The sequence below is a fragment of the Stegastes partitus genome, unplaced genomic scaffold (assembly GCF_000690725.1).
Source record: "Stegastes partitus isolate 25-593 unplaced genomic scaffold, Stegastes_partitus-1.0.2 Scaffold123, whole genome shotgun sequence".
Lineage (NCBI taxonomy): Eukaryota > Metazoa > Chordata > Actinopteri > Pomacentridae > Stegastes > Stegastes partitus.
The window spans coordinates 505,545-530,991 of record NW_007577854.1 but is presented as its reverse complement, the minus strand read 5'-3'; the positions used below and the strand labels follow the sequence as shown (position 1 = coordinate 530,991).

At 41.2% G+C, this 25,447-nt stretch overlaps 1 protein-coding gene across 1 annotated transcript in view; it reads left to right on the top strand.

Annotated features, from left to right (window-relative positions):
• Positions 1-3,382: 3,382 nt before the first annotated feature.
• The window catches only part of zcchc7 (zinc finger, CCHC domain containing 7), a 50,718-nt gene continuing 28,653 nt past the window's right edge, over positions 3,383-25,447 (top strand). Inside the window, exons 1-3 of the mRNA XM_008278425.1 lie at positions 3,383-3,452; positions 6,969-7,589; positions 8,947-9,169. Coding sequence (XP_008276647.1) covers positions 7,062-7,589; positions 8,947-9,169 — 751 coding nt within the window. The 5' untranslated portion in view covers positions 3,383-3,452; positions 6,969-7,061. The remainder of the gene's footprint in view (positions 3,453-6,968; positions 7,590-8,946; positions 9,170-25,447) is intronic.

Genomic DNA, 25,447 nt, shown 5'->3' with positions numbered 1-25,447 from the left:
TGTGCGGACATAAAGCTAGTCTACATAATGTGAATCATTAAATTTTTAAGGGGAAGACATGCTTTAAGGTTAGGATTTGGCAGGTACTAGTCATGGGTAGTTTCCAGAAAATGAATGAAAGTCAGTGTAATGTTCTCTGAAGTGATGCATATATAATTGTGTGTGCGTGTCAGATGTGTACATTGGCCAAAAGAGGCGATAGTGTAGTGACATGAGGTTCAGACTAACCTTTGGAAGGAAACAATCCAACTCTGTGATGGCCTTTCCTGTGATGACACGCATGGGGAAACCTCGGGAATCAGATGGCATTCACCCTCTGATTCCCTATCATAACACCATTCACTCACTATTATTATGATGGCAACGGTTATAGTTGGATATATGGAGTTTACAATTATTCTCATGATATGAAGGGGAGGAAAAGATGGATGTTAATGTTACACAGTCTGCATGAGAGCCAGGATGGCATAATTTTGCTGTATGCTACGTGTTATAAATATGACTGATGGCGATAGCCAGTCTGTTGAATTACATTTACATATGGATTTACATTCCCATCAACATGTAATAATAGCGCAGGCCTGAAGGTCCATACTAGTCACTCAGACATGCATGCATACACTCAGTGCACACATGCACATATTCTGACATTTCATAGCTAATATTTGTGCTTTATTGAGGAAGCATTCATCAGAATGAGAATAGTCTGTGTGGTGACAAACAGTATCGAGACCTGCTGGATCTTTTGTCTGCAGGAAGAAATATGATGTCTTGGAATTAAAGCAGCCCAGCTGACTATTCACTGTCAACTTTGATAATGATGTTTTATAATCAGGAGAGGTACGCACAGTTCAGAGTAATGTAGTTTCAGGGTGTTCTATGAGCACAAAGGATATTCACCCTAAGTTGACAATATTTTGCATAACAATAGAGCCCAGCTGGTACTGTTATTCAGATTCCTTGTTTTCTTGCAAGTATTAATAAGTGCTGCATTTAATAGTGACAATAAAGAAGCAGAAAAGGAAAAGGGAGGAGACATGGGACAAAATTCCCCAGCAGGTCTTCAACCAATGATGCCAATGACATCATCATCAGTGTCTACAAATGTTTGGCAGCCAGTGCAATTTAGATTGATTATAAAATGATTTCTTATTGTTTTATTAGACCTTAATTGTTTCATGTGAGGATTTATATAACATGAGCATAGGAAGGTGAACAATTCCTGAAACCTACAACAGTCACAACAGATCACAATGAATTAGTATCATTGAAAGTTTTTTTTTTCCACTCAGATCTTTACAACCCACCAAATTACACCACAAGGGATTATCACCTGTAGTAATATTATTATTATTAATAATAATAACAATAATAATAATAATAATAATAACAATAATAATAATAACAATAATAATAATAATATCTACTTCTGTAGGCCATTTCAAACCCAGAATTACATGATTCTTTACAAAACATCAGAATGTACACATTTTTAAAAAGTAACAATAAAACATTAGAAAAGACATGAACTATTACAAATGCCTGTTTGTACAGTTATGTCTTTTGAACTGAGGCACTGACTGAGCTAGTCTGACTGTAAGGGTCCACAGTGTTGAAGCTGTTAAGAGTAAGAGTCCCCCTTTGTTTTAAGGCTGGACCGTGAAATTTTTTAACAGTAATTGATTCTCTTATCTGAGAGATCTCAAGGGCTTAGGTGCGGAATAAGGGGTTAAAAGTTTCAAGATGTAGACTGGAACCAGACCATGTAGAAGTTTCAGAGGTAATCAAGAGAATCTTAAATTGAATTCTGTAACCAATGAGGAGCCAGTGTAATTCAGCCAGGACTGGAATAATGTGTTACCTGTGACCGGTGCTGCATCGTTAAGAAAAGGGAGTAGTGAGTTGCAATAGTCCAGAGGGCTGTACTACAAAGTGAGATTAGTGTGTTATTGAGGTATGTTGAGCCTAAAATCAGAGCTTTCAGTGTCATGAAGGTGGCTCTTTTTTTTTTACCTGGCTAGATCTCCATGGTAACTGATGCTGTGGAGCTAACCTGGTCAGGAGCAGCTTATGTTCAGAGTTTAGGATTTAAATTGGCTGAAAACAGCGTCTCTCTTTCACCAAATTGTTTCCTGACTGTCATTTATGAGCGATATAGATTCTCAGCTGAGGAAATGTGTTTTATCTGCAAACATGCTGAGTTGTGCGTTACTAACATTACTGAATGAAGCCGTGCAGGTACAGTATCACACACTGTATATATTGTGTTGCCATGGGAACCAATGCAGAAATCACATAAATATGTTTTTATGTTTGGCTCTGATTTGCTGTCAAGTCCGTTTACACTGCTGTTACTGCAGCTGATAGAAAACTGATTAGAAAATGGATTGTTCTACTGATATTTATTACGAAGAATGTTCAATCAATAACATTAATTTTCACTTGAGAGTGTGAATATGCTATTCAACAATGCTTTTAGGGAGCATTGGTTTGACCTTGGCAATATTTCTGAGTTGAAGATGTCATGATTGAACCAGAGTCTTAATGTGCTAACTGAAGTTGAGGTTGTGATAAAAAACAACTCTAAAGTTTCTTGCTGAGTGCTCCATGTTTGTTATTAGTTGCCCAAGACGGGGGGTGATATGATTACAAGTGTGGTTGGGAGCAATACCCAGGGCTTCAGTGTTAAGTTGTAGAAGTTGTATGGTATCATGCTGGAAATAATAATGAAACTAACTGGCAACCCTATCATTTTAGAAGAACTCTTCATCACAGCAAAACTATGTACATCATTTATATCAGGATATTATATAATTAGAATTTAAAGGGGATTAAATCAGAGCAAAACAATGTACTCCTTTTATATCAGAATATTACAGGATTGTAATGTTGTTAGGGAATTTAATCAAAAATAGATGTACAAACGTCCCACTGGCACATTGCAAATTTGTATGGGTCTATTTCATTGGAGTGATTTTGGGGCCAAAACTAACACTGGGAATATTAAGGTGAAATCATCATTGTAGACACAAAATGTGAGGTTTTGAGTTTGCTGAAGTACAGTTTACCTTTTTAAAGTGCTAGTTAAAAGTTTGGGAGTTTGGAACTGGGCAGCTGTTTATACACAGTTTTTACACAACTTACACAGTTTGGTCAACATGCTGACACTTGAGGGCAAAAAAAAGAGTTAAGAAATTTTTTTTTTCTGCGTTGGAGGGAATTTGAACTGATTGAAATTCCCAAATCCAGTATCATACTTCCCATCTGTGACTGGCACTTCGTTACCCTGTTTCTAACATCCCTCCCGTCACTACTTTGGCTGACGGAGTGAAACGTTACGGTCGGCCAACTTATTTTCCTCGGACAAACCCGGAAGCTGTTTGTGTCTCTCCTTCTGGCTGGAAGCAGAAGAGCAACTTCGACACCTGAACCTCTCCAGTTTGTTGGTAAAGGTGAGCTCACGCTTAGTGACAATAAATATGAAACTCACACAGTGGTGTCTCTGTATAGGGATACTTCAGCTCCATTTAGTTGCTTTCCTTCATATGTGTCTGGGACTGAAATGCTCCATTGTTTACATCCGACCGGCAGCTGTGCTGCTTATAAACACGTGGACAGACAGGAGGGACACATGCTAACGTCTACATGTGGAGATATTTCCTTATAGTCACCACGCAGCGACAGATTGCCAAGTTAATTGTGTTTCTGGGCGAATTGAATTTTAGTAATGTAACGGTAGTTTGCTAAAGAGCTAAGGTGTGCTACACTCTGCTAGCTCGTTAGCATTTAGCTAGCCGGGGCTAACTGTGAGCTAACTGCATGTACAGGGCAGTCAGTTATGAAACAGAGATTTCTGCAGTTTTGCTTGTTATTGTAGTGCAACCGATCTACTGTGTGTTTGAGACCTTATTCTGTCACTGCACTCTGTGTTCACATCAATAGCCAAATGACATGTCAGCACAAATCCTCAAATCAGTGCATTCATCAGTTGATTTCCTGATAGAAATCTTCCCCGTTTAATAGGTGACAATAACGTAGTGACTTAAAAGCATCGGTGATGGTTTGATTTAATCATGTCATAAACACGAGACCATTCTACAGCACAGAATGGTCTGGCTGCACCACATTATCATTCTGCTGTAGGGGAAGAAATGCTTTGACTTGTTTGTATTTCTGTAAAATAATCACAATTGTCTTGGACAGAGCAAAGCAAAGGATTTAGCAACAGTATGCAGCAAATTAGTGATAGGGGAATTGTTTTGGTGGAATGCTGACACAGGGAAGTAAACACTGTCATTAAAATGGCTAGTGGCTGCATGATCCAGCTCTTCCAAAAACCTTAAACGTTTCGGTGTGATAGGTCACTGCTTAGAGGTTGTTGTTGTTGTTGTGAAGGGTATTATAAAAAAAACGGAACACAAAGATGTAGGCGAGTAGAAAGGTTTGCAATCCACATTAGATGAGTCAAAATAATGTTATGATAAAGAGGAAAAAGAAAAGGATAGCAGACAGAGATCAGACAAACAGCACATAACAGAACAATGAACACTGGAGAGGATGTTGTAGAATTACAATTTGAATAAAAGCTTGTAGCTATAGGGATGGATCAGTTAAGTGATCTGAAAAGTTTTTTTTTTATCCTGTAATATAATTTATGGAAGTATTAGGTAGTGTAAAGTATTGCTACTCAATTACCTCTGCTTATGTTGATATTGGGCAGAGCTGCGATGTGAATTTTGTGAGTTCACCACACTCCATTTACTTTTTAATAGCGGACATTTTGACTTGTGGTAAAGTATGAAAACATTATGCTCCATCTTCCATTTGCTTCATTTTAAACCCAACTGTACTTTGAGGAAGAAAAGCACAAGTGTGACTAATGACATTAATAACGACTATGTTCTAATCAAGTGTGTCAGTAAGTCAAGACAGTTTCGTGATAAATAGGCAACTTCAAGACCCTTACACAAAATTTAGCTACATTGCGTCTATAATTCATATCTGTGCTTTCTTTCTGGGACATGTGAACATATTGCTTTTGAAAAGCCATCTTTGAATGATGAATTCAGTTGCCCCATAATAGATGCAACAGAGTTGACAGGAGAGTCCAGCAGTGCCGATCAAGTACAGTCTGCACAGTCCTGAGCAGGGCATTAATTAGGCAGATTAAGGGAAATCACCTGTGTTGGTGGACCATGACTGTACCGCGGCTTTAAGTACAGTACATTAAACTCCACCACTGTAAAACACAGTTAGTCATTTGTCAGCTCCCAGTCCCTGTATGCTGCTAAACTTTTAACACACAACTGTCGCCCCTCGCCAGCCGGTAAGACTCTACTTTCTGTCCCTTTAATCCCTGGTGGCCAGCTTGTGACCGTGTAGCGTGGCGTTTATGCAGTGTGTGCGGCCTGGGAGCCAATCATCTCCAGCCATCATGGCACAGACACGCAGGACTGGACAGAGCAATGGGCCGGCGCCCCTTCTCCATCCACTGTGTGTGTGTGTGTGTGTGTGTGTGTGTGTAAGAGGGAAACGGGGATTGGGAAAATTAACAACACTATGCGTTTTGCAGAATGAAGTAAGTAGATTTAATTTAACAGTGTCTGATGCAATCATTCAACATGAGACCCACTTAATGTTTTGTTAAATGTTAAAATAAACACCTGAAATTGATAAACTTGGGTCCAAGCTGTTTCCTATCAGCACGGTTCAAAAAACGTCTACAGGTTAAAAAAAATTCTTGGTGCAGCTGAACCATGTTCTTTCAGCTTTGTTAACCAGACCTTATGGTTTTCAGAACAAGACCCAAGTTTCCCGTAATTGATGTTGGCCTGTGTCCACTTCAGTTCTTCAGTATTATAGATGGTCAACATGATGGATCATTGTAGAGAAAAATAACTAACAAACAATCCTGGTAACAATGTCGGCTTACCAGTCGGATATACTGAATTTGCATTGGCAGATGTGGACAATCATAGTTACATATATGATGAGTGCGTGACAGTGTACAAATTGATTGTACACAGATATTAAATAGGAAAAATGAAAAACCACACTGGTGTTGGATTGTTTTTTTGTTTTTTCTTCTTTTTTAAATCAGTGTCAGTAATTGCACATTTTGTATTTTATATTTGGACAAAAAACCTTAATGATGTTTATTTTAATTTCAATTTATTATATTGTAGTCAGGTTAATGCAGTTTGTTTTAAGTAAATCTATTTTTATTTATTGTTGTCCTCTGGTTTAGATTTTCCAAAAACATGGTTTTTGAACATGATGCGAAGTAGCTGACTCTCGACATGAGATGATGACCTGAGGCGTTGCAGCGTCTGACCAACATCTGAATACGCCACACATAAGTCATAAAAATAGTCCATAAGTAAACAGTGGCTACCTTGGCAGTGGGAAAATAAAATTTAAAAATGTGTTCAGTACTAAAATGATTAGCTAATAAGTGAATACAGGGAAGTTAGTTTTGAAAAAAATAAAATAAAATAACCACCAACTGCTTTGGTCATTGATTAACCCTTCAAGTTAGTTTTAAAACATTAATGCTGAGCATTACTTAATATCAAACTACTTAGTTTTTAGGATTTGTTGCCTTTCTTTGATTTGTGTGGTTGTGAATTGAATATCTCTGGATTTTGGACTGTTGGACTGTGGGACAAAATAAGACATTTAAAGATGTTGCTTTGAGCTCCAGAAAACTCTGATTGAAACTTAAAATTAACTTCATTGTTTGACCTTTCAGGAGACCAAATCATATTGATAATAACTGGTAATTACAGCCTGTTTGAATGAAATTTGGTTTGCTTAATTTTCAAGAGTTTTTTGTCCCTGTTGGTACATTTTAATTGTGCGTTACATTACTATTCATATCATAAGTTGCTTTAGATTGCAGTAAAATATTAATTTAGGCACTGCGATTGCTGTAATATCTTGTTTTTTCTGTGTTTTTATCCCTGCAGTGGGCTTCTGCCACTGAAGTCACCGTCTCCCCAGGTGTGAGTGCTGGTGAGGTGCTTGCATGCCTGTGTGTGCACTGAGCGTGTTTCGGGGTGATGTACTGTACCAGCCAGGACCGAGAAGAGTTGGAGGATGACCTCTATCAAGAGGATGACGGGGACTCTGAAGGGTCAGAGGCCAACAGCGAGCTGGAGTTTCGTCTCTACAGCCAGCTCCACTACTCCTCCAATCCCGGGGAGTTGGAGGAGCAGGACGATGGGGACGAGAAGGAGCCCGACAGAGAGCACCAGGACAGCCAGCAGCATGAGGTGATTGAGAAGGCTGAAGATGATGATGATGAAGAACTGAAACCTGGAAGAGAAGTCGAGCCTCCGTTACCTATTTGCGGCTGGTTGCAGCAACATCTGAAGAAGAAAAAGGGAGAGAAACAGGACAAACGGAAGAAGAGGAAAAGTGTCCCTAAAGGTCAGAAGTCATCATGTTTTGAGGAGGTCATTGTGATTGACTCCAGCACTGAAGTCATCTCCATCTCTGAGGATGACACTGCTGACGACGATGAAGGCGTCTGTGCTTTGAAGGGTCAAGGCCTGTGCCGGATGCAGACTTCCACTCCGGCACAACAGGTAGAGGAAAGAGTGAAATGTTGTGTGTTTGATGATTTAAAAAATTGTTACTGTGTCAGTCAATAGTTATTGCCAAGGCTGTGTGCTGCAGATAATCGTTATTTTAGTATCACTGCATCGTCTGACCAAATGAACAAAAAGTTAATTGCAACAGTTTTGCTGTGAGCTTGGCAGTGTTGACGTTCAACATGAGTGAAGACAGCCAAGGTTGAAGCACAAAGGGTCTCATACTCAAGCACAACGACAGAGCATCTAAACAATATGCACACGTGAACATGCTTAATCACAAAAATGTTAGCAAAACACTTCCAACCATAGAAGAAACGTTGCTGCTAAAGAACAGAAATGTTTCGAGTGCATACTGACACAGCATTGGAGCTCAGCTGGTCCATGATGCTGCTGCACCCTGTGGTCCAGAGTAGTTGCAATATTGCACTACATCCAGAATACTTGCATTTAATTACTTTCATCAGTGGACTTTTCCTGATATAAGGCATCTAGCCTGATTGCCTTTTCCTGCCCTTCTGTGTTATAAAACACTGAGATGTATCTAACTTGAAATCTGAGTTTGTCAGTCATTGTCACAGCCAAGAAACGCAGACTGAATGTTGTCGACGATGGTAACTCTGTTCATCAGTGATCATTGAAGCAGTTTTTAATTGCTTCTGTTTTTCCTTGTGTTCAATATTTGTACAGAAGGTTGACAGTGGATTTCATCCCCTAGCACTTACGCTGAAAGCTCATCAGAAGGGGTTGTCTCACATCTAGTATTAACAGTAGCAATGATTACAGCAAGCAAAAATGGTTTTAATATGGACACCTGCCTTTTGTTTCAAGACAGACTTTAAACATTGTGAACCTTTCCATTAACCTGGCATAAGTCACCCTTTAGTGGAGCCATGATTCTTTGTAATTGGCAAGAAACACCAAAGATCTGTCATTCTTGCTCATTGCCTTATGTTTCCCAATGGGGACATTTTGTGCTACTGTTACTCTACATTTATAGTTCTGCTCGCTACTTTGTCAGGCTGCTGTCCAGTGACCGGCTCCAGCTAGCTGATTGATTGCTGTTGCACATGTTGAGCTGCAGCAGTCAGTAGAGCATGCAGCAATGCTAGTGAGAAGACTAGTTGCTGTATCAGAGCGTTGCCCAAAGTTTTAGTGCTGGTAATCAGGGAATGAAGTGAAAATGTTTGACAAAGGCCAAACATGTTGGACCAATTTATAGAAATTGACTCTTTGTGTTTTCTTTCACTTTTATTGACAGGTAGACGGTGGTGTGATTGGTTCAATATGGATGCAAGGGAAAGCTTTGTATTGATGTGTAATATTTGATTATTGCTGTTTGATCATCCAGAAAACCAAACAAAGGAATCTTGGTGTGACGGTAACTGTGGCTTCCAGCAGTTCAGAATCAGATTCAGAAGATGCAGAATCCAAATCTGAGTCTGATTCGTCTTGTTCATCCGATTCGTCCGATTCGGATGCTCTGGAGAACTGGATGATCCTGGGTCGAGGGAAACAGGACGGAGACCAATCCATTTCACTCAACCTGGAAGGAGGGTCAGAGAGCCATGAAGGTGCGTCTTTGTTTTTGTGTGGCCTTGTTTATACATGTACTGGGTGCACTGAGCAACGTTTAACCCTTTTGTGATACGTTTTATGTGCCTTTGAATGTGTGTGATCAGGAGGATAGAAACGGGGAATAATTCTGTATGATCCAAATCATTCAGAACACTTAGTCTACCTGCGGCACATTGATAAGGAGCGGCTACACTGCGAACAATCTGCGCGAGTACATGTTTGTCTGTACATATGCATCATCTGTGTCTGCATGTTTATGAACTTGTAAGCCCTTAGCATTCCTGGCACTGTCTGCCCAGTCGCTCTCTTCTCTGATGCATCTTTAAGTATGTTTGCGTGCATTATGTACTGATATGTGTGTGCGGGCTTGTGCAAGTGTGTTTCTAAAATATTCCAGTTCTAATCAGCATGCATGTGTACATACACATGGATACCAACAGTCATAACGCTAATGCCAAAAACAAACAAACGGAGAAACAACAACGCAAGGGGGAAGAGGGGAGGGGAGGTCGGGAGAGATGGGAGTAATCAAAAAATGAATAAAAATGTTCCCTGCAAATCTCTTCAGATCTACACATTATCTTAACCTGCAGCCTCAGCAACCTCTCCAGCTCCTCTCCAGCTCCCTCCTCCTCCTCCTCCCTCCTACCTAACACTCTCCCATCTCATTCTTTTATCCTATTTTCTCACTATTGTGCTCTCTCTCTCCCGCTCTCCCTCTCTCTGTGTCTCTCTCACCGTTTCTTCCTCATTTGAATTTCCCTGGGCTGATGTTTCTGCAAGAGTGCCCACTGCCTCCTCTACACACAACTGGGCTAAAGGAGGGGGTCTGGAGCTGGTGGGAAGGCTTGAGGTTTTTGGCCTGGTTTTGGGAGGAAAGGAGGATTTTAGGTCTCTGTCTTTCTCTCTCCCTCGCGCTCGTCTGGCTTCTCTCTGTGATCTTTGGAGCTTGACCTCATGTCTGCACATGGGGGGTCATGGGTGTGGTGTGGAAGGGGTCTTAAAGTGAGAGGAATGGGGGAGGGCTTTGTCAAAAAAAAAAGGAAATAAAGGCAAGGAAATTAAGGGACGAGCCTCAGTAGTCTTGAACTGTGCCCCAGTTCTACACTACTCACTAATTCAAAGCCAGGCTTGAGTATGTCTTGTGTTCACCCCAGAAAAAATCCAAAATGTATTTTTTACTTTTTTGTCAAAATTTCCTGAAAAAGACAAAAAAATAAAAATAATAATAATGATCTGCTCCTATTGTCTTTGTATCCAAAGCATTATGAAGCTTATTTTTTCTGTGCCGGTGATATTTGAAAACTGTTAAAAACACATCATTGAGCCATACTGCTTCATGACCTGTTCATTCATTGCCATAAACAGAAGCACTGTAGTTTATTTTCAGTTGGTCCTGATGCTGTAAACACTGCCTATTAAACAAATGTGTATTAACCCACCTCTGGAAATAGTCCCTGTGAACAAAGGAAATTGTTGTTCACAGTGTTTTGGAGTAATACTAAACTGCAATACACAGCATCTTTTGGAAACTACTAAGCCTTTTTTTTAAAAAAGAAATTTAAAGTGTGCCCCAGTTTTGTCTTAAAGATTTACATCATCAATAAGGACAAAAGGGCATGGATCTGAAAGTCTGAGACAAGTCTAGCTAGAGTCTTCTGCAGGGTTTTTAGAGGTGGATCACCTTGCCTGAAACAAAGACTTTATGGGTGTGACTTCCTTGGCCATCATCTGCTAACTAAACTGATACTGCAACAATAAGATGTGTAAAAATCTGAGTGCCTGCAACCTTTTAGTCTACTCACTCAAAATGCTGCTGATTTATAATGCCACAACGTAATGCACAGTGGGAAATGAAGGGAAATGAGTGAGCTGATCACAACCTAATGGTGATGTGATTAGGAGATTGCTGTTATTCATACCGACTATTGATTAAATCTCGAGCATTAAATCTTTAAACAAAGATTTTGTATTTGTTGGAATTGAGAGGCAGCCTCATTTCAATATTACTGTCAGTCAGTATGCATATCTTCATGTGTTCTAAGTGCAAAACCAGTTTACTGTGATATTTAGTGCACATAAACCCACAGTATACATTCAGTGGGTAGTATGGAATTCTTCTTTTATGAATTAGTTTCACATACCCTTTTTATTTGCCAAAGAATGTCAGAGAGAAGAAGGCCAGTTCTCAATCACTGAGATATGGTTGGTTGAATTTTTATGATGACAATAACCATTACATCCATAACCCAGGGCTTCAAATATAAAGATTGATTTCTGTTTTTTATATGCCATGTTGTGAGTTGACTTCTGCAGCCTGGGAGCCTCGTGCGTGTTTTCATATTTGTGTGTGTGTGTGTGTGTGTGTGTGTCCGAGTAACTGGTTTGCACAGCAGTGACTAATAGTATTTGTACGCCTAAACCCCATCTCAGCATCACCATCAAATCACATTCACTACACTTAGTCTCCCCCTCTCGCCTACAGAAATTGAATCCTTTCATCCTCTTTCTCTCTTTCTCATTCTGTCTTCTCTCCTACACGGTGTCACTTGTTCACATACTTTTACTATCTAATCTTTTCTCAGCCCCTCAAATATGTTTTTTTTAAATTTTTTTTTTATCAAATACATGGACACACATGCGCACACACAGTCCGAGTGGATATCTGTCACCTGGCCGTGAGGGGCAGCTGGTGGTGGGTGGATCTGTAAGGACATCGGATAAGTAAAAGAGAAAAGATAGTGGAGAAAAGGGGGATGAGCAAGGGCCGTCTGCCTGTCCGGCAGCTATGCAGCAGCAACCAGATGGAACAAGAGAGAGAAAACAGGGCTTCCCAAAATCCAGCTCAGTGCCTCTCCCACCCGGAGTGGTGTGCGTGTACGTCCCCGTGAATGAATCTGGGGTGTAGGCGGGGTGTGCTGAAGCTAAACTTGAATCGTAAGTGGTTAAACTTCACTCAGTGGTCACACTTTTTTTTTTCTCTCTCTGTTGCTCCCCCCAGTTCTCTTCTTCGCTTTTTTTTGTCCCTTCGGTTTTGGTCAGTGCACACCAAACTTTGTTTGAGGCTTAGAGAGTCAGCTCTGGCTTGCTATCGGGGTGGCCGATCACATCAGAGTGTGTCTGAGTGTGTGTGTATGTCAGTGTGTGTGTGCTTCAATGAAAGTCTTGGTGAATTAGAGAGAAGTGTGTTTGTGTGTTTGTAACTTAAGGTTAACTCTGTCTGTCTCACAGAAAAGAAAGGTAAGCTCTCTTCTCTTCTCTTCTCTTCTCTTCTCTTCTCTTCTCTTCTCCCCTGAAGCATCCTTTTGTTTCTGCTCTATTTTATAGTCTTGTCATGCTGCTCAGATTGCCTAGGCATAACAAAAATGCATTCCTTTTCTTGAATATGTTTGTAAAAAGTAGTAGTACAAATGTTTTCGGCTTCATATCTGTGTAAATAAGCGTTGCTGCTTTGGGCCTGAAGCTTTTTCCTGCAGCCTCTTGCAGTCTGAGACCCCAGTTGGCCTTTGTATACTTTAAAGTCACGTGCCACTATACAGCATCTGAAATATGGATTTAGTTGGCTTCTCTGTGTGTTTATTGCTCTGATTATGCATGTGAGTGCATGTTTATGTACAGGGCATCGGGATTGTAAAATGAGATTACAATGGCATGTTGGGTACCGCACTAGGCGTTTGTGTGTGTGTGTGTGTGTGTGGCTGAGTGTGTAGGTGTGTTGTGTATGGGTGTGTGGGTGGGCGGGCAAGCGCTGCAGAAGGGAGACATGGATAGGATCAGCTCTTATCTTGGCTGCCCAGTGCCACACGAGGTGTAACGCCACACCCACACTACCACACAGTGTGTTTGAACAGGCACACACACACACACACACACACACACATACACCATGAAATCGCTGTGCCATAGTTTGACTTGTATTATCCATTTTTTACAGAGGATATGCAAATTAGGTGAGACTACTGTGTAGGCCTAATATTAGTGCATGCAAAATAAATTGTAGAAATTCAGTTGAAAGCTTGATGCTTTCATATTTAAAAAAGCCGGTGATTGAACAATCATTTGATGCTAGCGGCCTCTAAAATGTAATGACAGCTGGAATCTAGTAAATGAAACAGCAGTTTCTTTGTAATATGAAAAATCCCTTCAGTAAGCGGCTCTGTTTGGCCGCAGTCTTGTTCCTTATTGAGTGTTTTCTGTGGTTGTGTTTTCATGTTTGTCAGCATACATTTAAAATTTGACCTTTACCCTGCTATTTAATCATTGAAAATATCTATTTGTGTTCCTTGGACCCAGTAGACGTTTTATTGAGCCTTTTAAAAATCATTTTCAGACATGCTCATCAGCGAGAACGCTGTAACTCCTTTGCTGTTGTTTTTTTTTTTTTTCCCCAGAATGATATAAATATACATATATATATATATATATTTCTATCCCTGGGTGACTAAAACTGCTCTTGCAAGCTCACCTTCACTTTCAAAGTGAGTTAGTATGAGTATTTACCATTAATAAATTGTCCTTTTCCTGTCTCATTTTACCTAATATATCCTAGTGGCAATTCATCACTGCTGAATCCTAACCACAGAAATAGCTTTTGGCCCTCTTTTGCCCAAAGACTTTCCAAAAAATTAAGGAAAATTGGTAGTTTATACAAGAAGAAAAGAACAGCAGGAAAGAGGCAGTAGAAATTCAGATCAAACTGGAAGGAACGTGAAGCAGCACTTGAGTTTATATCCAAAAAAATCTGGTTGGACGGACAACTAGTGGGGCTCAGCATCAGACAGAGGGGGAGAGAGAGATGAGAGTGGGAAAGCTAAAGTGGATGAGACAGGCCTTGAAAAGCATCGGCCACGGTATCGGTCTGTCAGGGACGGTTTGTCTCCAGGCTAAGATCTTGGAGTGGCTCGAACATGGCTGGATTTCTGTCTGCACAAAATGATATCCAGTGTTGTCTGTCAGTCCTGTCGGCGTGTAGTGGACGGTTCTGCAGCTCAGCCTTCTCATATAACATTTGACCCGATGTGGCTCCGTTCTAAGCCCCAAAATGAAATGAAACAAGTTTTTGCATCGTGAGCCATTTCAAATTTGAAACATGTCGACCACATTTCAATCGATTCATTTGAAGCTTTGAGTTGATGCAGTTTGAGTTGTCACAATGATAAGAATTTTTTGTGTCTTGGATTGCAATATGTTTTGTGGTTCTAGTCAAATGTAAGTATGTAATAGAGGCAAAAAAAAAGAAAAAGTTTATTTTGCCTAAATGTAAAGATTTAATTTTAGTTGAATTTTTATATATATTTATTTATTTCAACGTTTTCTAACTCCAGATCATATGGCAGAATTAATCAAATTGTTAGCCCTACTTATAGTTATTGCAGCCACATTTCAATTTCAGTTTTGCTTCTTCTACTGCACAATGTCTTGGGTTTCTCTTGCGCTGATGAGTAGAGTTTATTTATACTACGTTTATCTGCATCTGGACCGGACGAGCCATCCTTTCTGAAAGTAACCTTTGTCAAAATAATCTATGAAAATTTCTCTATTTTTTTCTTGGAAACTTTGACTAAAAAACACCCACAGACATCTGCGGTTACGGCTGCAGGTGCTCATTTGTATTAACGTGGCTGTTTGTTCTTCACTGACTGTGAGTAAGGGGCAGCATTTAAATTTAATCTAAGAGGAGAAGACATTTCGGCAGAATTTTGTCACCACACACGCCCGTCCTCGTCCTCTTGAAACCAGCATTCTTTAATCGATGGATGGCATTCAGATTTTCAATTGAAGTTGTGTTAAATTTGCTTTTGATAATCCATTAGTAAGATTTTTAATATAATAAAAAGTAAGAATAGTATTAACACTATTTCCTACAGACTGTGACGTTTATTAGTTAGGTTTAATATTTTGTGTTGGAGAAATGAGAGGACATTTTCGAGCGAAACTGAAGGTGTGATGCATTGGATGTGTAGTGTGTGTTGGAGTGTGAAGGTGTGTGCATCTAAAGACAAAAGTGTGCGTATGTGTGAGAGCCGGTGTCAGCCTCACCACGCCTGAGGTGAGCCCAATAACCGTGCCCTGGCCCACTGGAACGAAGTTTCACCGTCTTTAGTTCCGAATAGAGAAAGAATGTGACATTAAATGAAATGGTTTTCAGCACTGTGCCTTTTTATGCGCTTCTTTTGAGCTGTAGTTTGTGTTTTTTTTAAATTTGTTTTCATGTTGTGATTTTTAAATGTCAGATTCGTGCCGAAGGTGTCTGAATGAATGAGCATTTTTTTTTTTTTTTTTTTAGCAAAAGCACACGATTGCCTGTTTGCAGTAACTGTAGCCTGGAGGAAAGGGTAATAAACTAGAGACCAGAGGGTCCCTACTGTAGTTTAATGTGTGTGTGTGTGTGTGTGTGTGTGGGGTGGGGTGGGATGGTGGGTGGGTAGAATAGGGAATCCCTGTCTCCTACTTGAACCTTTATTTAACCAGGATATCCCATTGAGAGCAAGAATCTTTTTTCTAGGGAGACCTGCAGCAGACATTGTGCCCTGAAGCTACCGGATAAAACAACGAGACAAACACACACACACACACACACACACACACATAGAGTAACACACTCATGTATGATTAAATAAAACTTTGTGGCCTCAACACCTTAATCCCACATTGTATGTTGAGGCGCACAGCGTAGTGCGAGACTGTAACAGTATTTTAAAAGCTTATTGTCGAGTGGTTTACCGTTTGGCCTGATTTTCTGCCGCCTTCGACAAATTTCGTCTTTTTGCTCCCTCTTGGATTTTTACCAACCGTCTCTTCCTTTTAAAAAGACCTGAAGAGAGGGAAGGGAGGGAAGGGACGGAGAGGAGACCAGCGGACGAAAAAAAAATGTCAATTACAATTACCAATAATAATCATTATAATTAAGCAATCACTTAATAGGAAATCAAATTATTGTGGGGGGTGACAGTGGGACAGAGGGAGGTCCCGCGGGACTATATTAATTTCTGTTCTCTTATTTGACCGGAGAACTTTCCCTTTATTGTCTTTCCTTGGCTTTTTGGGCTGGGAGGGGTCGTCAAGAGGGCTTTATTAACTGGTAGCCTAGGGTGGTGATATTTTTTTGAGGGGGTTGGATGCAGGAGTTGAGGGAAAGGGGTTGGAGGGATATGTATTAATATTAATACGTTTTTGGGATGAGGAACAGGAGGAAGAGGCGTGAGCGAAGAAGGGGTGGGATTGGGGGGGGGCGCAAAAGGCAGTCATGGATCCACAAAATCACCCTTTCTCCCCTCGCCTCATTCTTCTCCCCCCCTTTTTTTCCTCCCTCACTTTTCGGCTCACCTCTTCCTCTGTGGGCAGCGGCAGGGCTGTTTTGGAATCAGAAGTTCAGTTTAACAGTCAACAGGATAAGAGGTGGAACCCCAAACACACACAGATACACACATTTAGGGTCCGTACACTTGCTCTGGTATGCAAAGGGTTTCCTAATAATAGCCGGGCAATGTTTTTCACAAGGTCCCAGAGGATGGCTATGCATGTGTGTGGGTGTGCGAGTGAGTTGGCAGTGTACCACGCAGACACACAAGTGTGCCTGTTTAGCAGTTTCCTCTCCAGAGGCTCCTGGCAGTGTGTACGCGGCCATTCCAAGGCTTCTCCCCATGTCTCTTAATTAAGGCACTCGTCAGACAGAGACCAGCTGGGCCTGGTCTGGCCTAGCTGGCACTCACTATAATTTCAGTCAATCTTGCTCTCATCCTTCGTCTTCGTCTTCATCCCTCGCTCAACTCCTCTTCACCTTTTTTTTTTTTTTTTTGACTTATTTTCCATATTTCATTGCCCTTTGTTTCCCTCATTGATCAAATTCTTATTTTACCCACTGTTTTGTGATGTTGGATTTGCTTCGTATTGATGTTGCCGTTCTTTGCATCTTTATAACACGTGTAAGCGTAACTGGCTGACCTTTCCGTTACACCTGCCTTCAATAAAGCACTAATTAGGAGTCCCATTAGGAGCTGAACTAATAGGCGCTTAAATACTAGGATTTAGGTGTTTGGTGGAACATGCTAAACACTTAAGCAGTCAGCATGGGAGCAAATACAGGCATTTCCTCTCTGTGGGATAACCTTAAGAAAAAGGCCTGTATCTGGTTTAAAAAGAAATAAAAATACATGTCTTTACATACTTGGACAGTCTGAGCAGGAGGGATATGGGATCAGGATTTCGTCCATTTTGAGTCATCTTTTATTGTATTTTTACACCAATCTAAGTATATGTACACTGGCTGCATTACTTCAGATGTAGTCAGACACGCTGAAACATACTGTTCCTAATACGCTATATATGTCATGCTTCTGTGGTCACATCTCTCTTGAAAACTGTCAAAAACGTACTTACAGTCCTTATGCAAACATACCAAGATGTAGCCTGTGTCTGACACAACTGCTGTGATGAGTGGTGAAAGGATTTTCATGCGATCATAAAGGGAAGGTGATTTATTGGCATCATCGCCTACAGATTGCTAAAGCAAACGTATGCGCAGGAATGTCTCGGAAATTCAACATCAGTGTATCTATACCACACTCCACCTTTCTTTTCTTTAACCCCTCAGCCCCACCCCTCCCTCCATCCATCCCATCTCTTTATTCCTCCACTCCCATTCCCAACCATCCTTCCATACAACTAAACCTAGCCCTGGTTACGTGGCTGTTGCTATGCCGGGCTTGCAGGGTCGGGATTCATGCTATAGGCTTTCCCGGGTTAATCCAGCTCATATCTGGGATGTGTTTTAGAGGTCACACAGTTGATAGTGAACACCGTGTCCTCAGTCTGTATATTCACTCTCGCCATAGAGACGTTTCATGTGACTAAATGTGTGGTTTATCAGCGGGGTACATTTCCTCAACATTTGCTACGACTAGCTCTCCTTGCACATTTGTGTAACTGGTTTGTAACATTGTGTGTCTGTGAATGAAGTTTAAGTCTTTGCTCGTGCACGTGTTCCGGCGAGCACGCATGCCTGTGCATTAGCACACCTAGGCCGCCCCTTTATCCGGGGGATTATGGTTAAATGGAATGCTGAGATTCTGGCAGCGAGCGACCGATAAAGCTGAAGTCGGCGTTGGGAGAGAAAATTAATTATTGGGGATAAAATCGGAGCGAAGGAGATAGTTACCGACTCGTTGGGGAGTTTAGTCATTGATATTTCGGCACAGGCTTCCAGACAACATGCAGAGTTCATCACACCCTTAATGTGAGACTAGTTTTGTGTGTGCGTGTGCGTGTGTGTGTATGCGTGTGTGTGTGTGTGTGCGCACCTGCGAGCTGGGCTTTGCAAACTTTTAAAGGTTTTGGTCAAGGATCAAAAAGCCTTTGGGTTTTACGTGGTCTTAACATACTGATGTAGCTTTTTTTTCCGCGGATCAGCTGCAATGTCCTCGGGGTCTTCTGTAGCTCCAGGTTTTTTCTTTGAGTATTGACATTTCACAGCATACAGCCGATATATCTGCTAGTCTATGTTTATCATTCAATAAAATTCAACAGCTTGAAACTGTGTGCTTTAATGTATATGTACTATTATAATATCTTTGCATTTGTCTGAACATATTTAAAAAGTCTTAAGTTGAATTTGAGTGGAAGTAGTGGAGTTAATGGAAATCAGCAGTTATTTATGACTTAATTTGTTTCAACCAACTGGCTGAAATAATCTTGCTGAAAAAGCAGTTTGATCAAAGGTGGGTTTGTGATTTTCTGGGAATACTGAATTTCATTACATTGTCAGCAACAGCAAATAAATATTCCTAAAGTGAGATTGTAGAAGTATCTTGATTGTTGCTCAGCTTTCCCATTGATTTGCAGGTGTATTTGAAATGAATATATTTCGTCCTAGTTGACTGATAAAATCTCTATTTGTTGCCTTCGAGGAGTCTGGTTTTAATGATGAATTTATTCTAAAATATAGTTTTTCATGAAAAGAAAATCCCGAACCTACTGTACAAGTAAAGAAAATATCTCAAAGATTGAGGAAAACTGAAAAGATTGTATTTAAGGTGCGTTGGCAGGAAAGTGTCAGATGTACACACAAGTGTACTGTTAAGAAAAACATTGTAACGGCTGAAATAAACAAGTGGGTAGTGAAACTGCATCAGCTATGAATTGTCTTAATTTGTTGTTGTAGTGCTGTTATGGTTAGCTATTCCTACAGCCTATAGAAAATATTTTTCAGTTGCAGCGAATGTACCCCCCCCCCATGCCATCTTGACGGTGTCTTCATTTTCTTCTTTAATTTTGCCTTCACGGTTTTCTACTTCTATTTTTTTTTTGTCCAAATTCTTACCACTCCACTGATTTGTTCCATTCAGTTACCAACAAGATCTGCTTTCACCAAAACAAGTGTAAACGAACATATAACAAAATGATGTTCCAGATTTATCAATACTCTTCCAGTTTGTAGCTGTTGTGCTTTTTGCAACACAAAAAAATGAAAATGAAACTCTGAGCCAGACTTGTGTGCCACTGCAAGTCACTGTTTTTGCACATTACAATTATTTTCCAGTTTTTAAGAGTCTTTTGTGGTGAGTGTTAAAAATCAGCTGTGAACAAATAACCGTCCCTGACCTTACAGGACTTGTTATATCGAGACAGATTAGCGTGTGTGTGTTTGCGTGGCTGTGTGCGAGCGTGCAGGTGAGCGCATTTCTGTCCTCTGAGTGCAGACTGATCAATAGTAATTGGGTTGAGTGTCTCAGGCCTGTTTCTCTCCTTTGTACTGTGGGCCTTTTGTAGGCTGACACAGGACCAGCAGAGAAAGGGGACAAGCGAGAGAAAGAAAAGGAAGAAAAAAAGGGGGGAGACAGCAAGAAAATGGAGGATGTTTGCAAGTCGACGAGCATGACTGACTCCCTCAACCAAAACTCCGGATATTTATTCAGCATTACTCACTAATCTAAAAAAATCTTCCTGCCTTTCTGTGTCTCCTCTTTTCTTTTCATTCACACACTGGAGGGATGAGGTGTGTGTGTGTGTGTGTGTGTGTGTCTGTGTGTGTCTGTGTGTGTGTGTCTGTGTGTGTGTCTGTGTGTGTGTGTGTGTGTGTGTGTTTCCAGAGAGGGGGATACTGTAGGATGATCTTAAAAGAGGTGTGATAAAACACGGATAACTCGTTAAGATGCATTAACAGGCTTCTCACTTCTTTCTCTTTCTCCCCCGTGTTTACAAACACAAGCACACTCCCAGAGTGTCTCTCATCCCTCGCTATTCTGTCTCTTTTATGACTTCCATAAAAGCGACGTGTGCCGAGTGAGGGTTGAAGCTTCAGCGGTATTAGCAGGGAGGCATTAGGCATAAACTCTAAGGTATATTAAAGCAACGGCCCTGTTGTTCATATAAACACGCCAATTCAATTTAGCCTGCCCCACGGGGAATGGGATTTCAGCAGCTTCCGAGAGCGGGAGGAGGGGAGGGGAGGCGGAGGGGAGGTAGGGAGGGAGGGAAGGAGAGCGAGTGGTGGATGAGGTAAGACAAGAAAAGGAAGTGGGATGAAGGGATCTTGAGGAGGTGGTAGAGGAGAGGTGCAGAGGCAGGAAGAGGGAACAAGAGAGAGGAGGTGAGAGGAAAGAGGGCACAGATGTGGAGATTAGCATATTGGAGTGGCATGGTGGCTAGTTGCAGGAATTCATTGTTATTGTTGCATTAACTACCATGACGTAAGCACCTGTGTGTGTGTGTGTGTGTGTGTGTGTGTGTGTGTGTGTGTTTTGCGTGCGCATGCATACAGCCATGAACACCGCAGACACACACATATACGCACACACTGGCAGGCAGAGGGGCTGCCGGTGTCTGCAGTGTCTGTGCACGGCTGCACGCTTGGACAGAGCGTTATGTGGGAAACCCTACAGTTATATTATTCAATCCAAATTCAAATGGGCTTGTCAGGAAAGCTCCTGCTTTTTATTACCTGTCAGAAAAACCAAGGGATGGATGGAAAAGAGGGGAGCAAATTAAACGACAGTAAATAAGACCCCCTATCTCTCCGCACTCTCCCCCTGCCATTCTGCCATCCCTCCCTGCGCTGGATTTTGGAGACACACACACATATATTTGGAGATTTTGACAGCATGTTGTTGTTCAGCCCTATCTGTAGTTTACCTTAGCCAGGTTTTATCTGTCAATCAAATACAGGAAGGTGTAATTATTTAGTTCATCACTGAATTCTGCAGCCAATATGGTATCTGGGTGTGATGTTAAAGGAAAGTGTCTCAGACGTTTATTGAAATGGATCCGATGCCCGCTTGATGTCTTTAGACAAGGAATTATGGGAAAGGAAGGAGAGGAGGAGTAGGAGATTGAGGGATTTCTTAAGGATGAGTTGTGCATGTGGGGAAGTGAGGGCAGAGCATGGTGATTCCTCCCATTACACACAGGCACACACATCCAGAACAGCCTCCTCCCGTCTTGCCCCTTTCAGCCAGGCATAACCTCTGCCATCTGTCCACCCCCCTCCTTTTCCTATCTTCCTCCTTTTTCACCCTTCTCCTCCTCCTCTGCTCTTCCTCATCTCTCCCCCTCCCTCCCCACCACCATCCCCCCCCTCTCCATTCATTTAGGGCCTTATTTCCCCACCTTTACTCTCTGGTGGCATTCAGAGAGATGTGGAATATTATTTAGTCTTTTCTTGTGGGGAACATCCAGGAGAGGAGGGAGAAGGTCGCTGACTAAAGTTTTAAGGTTGTCCAAGGCGAGCATCACTTGTGCAGTTTTACTTTGGGTGTTATTTATTCTTTATACACAACGTCATTATTCATTGTTAGTCGTTTTACAGAGCTGGAAATAAAGACTGAATGACTTAGTACAGCCCACATTTTACATTTGCATCCGCATCATCTTATTTCTGAGGTTATATTTACTGCATCTATTGGTGTCATCATATAGCAAGTAACTGATTCTGTCAGAGTCATCAAGGGTCAGGGTTTTTAGTTTTAGCTTCATTCATCAACGTTGAATTTTCTGGCTTTCAACTCTCATATGTTTCAAACACACCTCTGCAGTGCGTTGTTGTCCAGAATAGAAAATACTGGTTCCTGCTACTTTTTTGTCCTGTATAAATCGTGCCACCTTCATTCCTGCTCTTTCTTTCTCTGCTTATTAATTGATGTTGGATTGATTCATGCATTATTTTTTTGGTCAATTTATCAAACTGTTGTTGTTGTTTATCAATCTGTTTTACGTCTCGATGATGCTTTCTGGGTTTTTGACTGTTAATTTGACTAAATAAGCAATTTAAAGATGTTATTTGGGTCTCTGGTAATTTACAACAGGATTTCTTTAGGGGAATTTCATGCCTTTTAGACACAAAAAAGTAGAAAAATGATTAGAGAGGCATTGGGAACAGCATTCACAGAGGTCCACTGTCAGACTCGCACTGGGGATGATGCTGTTCTGTAGAACCTTGAAGTCCCAGGCCACCACAACACCCCCTTATTTTTGACATATGCTTAAAACTACTGAGTATTTAAAGGCAAAATCTATACATGAATAATAAAAAAAATAAAATAAGGAGCTGCAGTTTAAAATAGGTAAAATTGTTTTGTTCCCATTCTCTACCAAATCTAACTTCTAACTTCTGACTGCCAGGTGCAAAGGACAGCTGGTTGCATTTATAAACTGCATTTGAATGAAGCGATAAAAGAGCCATATTAGGCACTCCTCTTCTAATCCTCTATTGTTCTTTGTCTGTCCCCTGTCCCACAGAGGGGCTGCTCTAATTAAAGACTAATAATTGTATTGTTTTATAAAACCTATAGAGACAGAGATTCTGCTCTTCAATCATTCACTCCCTCCAATGTACCCGAGCCATCGAGGGCTATCTCGCAGGATGAAGTCTATAAACACACTGTGACTGACTGTTTTAGGGGAGTGTGTGTGTGTTTGTGTGTGAGAGAAAGAGACACACACACACACACACATAGAGCAGCATACAGTAGGAGGAGGAAGGAAAAGGCCAAATCTAAATTAAAACTTTAAAGCACCATTATTTAATTACCCTAAAGGCTGTGGATTTGAAGGATTGAAGGGTGGCTTTGTGTCTGTGTGTGTGTTTGCGTGTGTGTATTTGTGTGTGCTGTATGTGTGTGTGTGTTTGCTCGTGCAAACGCGTGCTGCTGTCCGGGATTATTTCAATTTTTCAATTTGCCCTTTCTTCTCGAAGAGTGTGTGGGTGTTCATGTGTGCGCTGTGTGTGCGACCGCAGTGTAACCCCCTTATTGGTTGCCCTCTCCCGTTGCCCCTCCTTCACCTCTGCCCTGCACACACAATCACACACACACACACACACACACACACATACACTCGTGCATGCATGCACACATGCTGAAGCGCCGGCAGATAAAAAGGCATTATGGTAAATTCCACTTAATGACAAATTTTTAATTTGGGGAACAGGGTCTGGTGAATGGAGCTTAATTACCGGGGCCAAAGATCCCTCGGAAAAATAACCCCCTTGACGTGCCCAACCTGCCCGATAATGGAGCGCTCTGCAAAATGGCTCAGATTAACCAACGCCGTTTATCTAACCCCCCCACAACCCCCCTTCTGTATAATAACAAAAATAACAATCATGAAAATTCTATCTGCCTCCCAGCCCCCATCAGCCCGCTTCCCTCTCCCGCCTTTCCGCCCTCCCGCCCACTGCCTGGCTCACTCCCGCAGGAGGAAATTCATCAAAATGAAATTGAGGTTGCAACTCACTGGTTTTATTAAAATATATTTGCCCCTTACAGACAGTGTGTGGTTGTGTGTCAGTGTGTTGCACTGCACAAGACAAAAGGGGCACCGTGAATAATTTGGTCAGTTTTTATTAGCGACATTTGGTGGCAGTGTATACAAGTATGACTTTAGCCATAAAATACAAACACTTGTTGACTATTGGCTCCTCTGCCTTCATACCGAGTTGGGTGAAACTCTAGACTGACCTAAATTGGGTTTTTGAATGATACAACACTGTCATCTTTTTTTGTTAGTTTTTTTGTGGGAAACTGTGTAAATGCGAAGTGTTAAACTTTAAATTAGGGATACAATTAAAAGTTATTTTCATTATTGTTTAGCCTATAAAATGTCACAGTTTGCCCAAATTCAAGGTGATGCAATTCAATTGCTTGTCCAGCCGACCCTCCTAAATCCTAAAGTATTTAATTTACTCTCTGCAAGTTTGCACGGCGCTGAGTAAATCCTCACAATTTAGAATTCTGAACTAGTCGTTATTTTATTTGCTCAACAATGTCAAAATGTTGCTGTGTGCATCAATTCATTCATTTGAAAGCTAATTGTTTGAATTCTTCTTAAAATGACACTGTGTAAATCTGATGTTTTAATGACTGCAGTTTCTACTGCAGAACATCAATAATTTTAATATATTTTAATTTACAATGTAGAAAGTTACAGGGTCTGGCAGCTTCATCTCCTGATTGAAAGTGTCTCGTGCTCTTTTCAAAAAATAATGCTGTATTATGTCAGTGACCAAAAAGCCATGATTTCACAACATCAAATCAGTTTCTACAGCCTCCAGGAGAACTGCTATTTAAGTCCGAGTTTGGGTCACGAATGTAAGTCTTTAATGGATCAACATAACATATTACTTCATAAGTAATACAACTATTCCCTATAAGGTAAAAGTTATAAGGTAAAGATCTTGTGAGGTATTGTACCATTTTTTCATCGTCCTGTCATGATGGGCATAAGCCACCCAAGCACATTTCAGGTAGCATAATGAGTCACATTCCAGTTCAGCCTCTTTTTGGAACATAGATGGTGAAACCAGCTGAACTGGTCACGAGTCAGGACTGTGTGTTTAATAAGAACCACTCTGATTAGCAACAGATTGATGGAGATAAGTTTTACGTTTGATTCGAAAATCTGCACTAAACAGGAGGCTAACGGATATTAAACAGACACAGTGACTACCTGTCTTCTGTCAGACCCGCGGACATGTACTGGCTCACTTTTGGATAACTTGAACGTGGTTATGCTGTGCACAAACACACACACACACACACACACAGCCTGACTCTTTTCTTGGCCTTCTCTGGTCCCTGTTGTTGTGTACCCTGATTGGACCATGTGGTTGCCATGCGGTTGCCAGGCCGCGCCCCCGCTGTGTGGTAATTGGTGTCTGTGGTGTTGCCGCGTGGCGACGGTGCTTTGACTGACAGGTTTGGCCACCTGCCCTGCCCTTGCTGCCAACATGGTGTGGAAGGGGGTGAGGAGGAAGGGAGGAGGTGGCACCGGCTGGCAGGGGG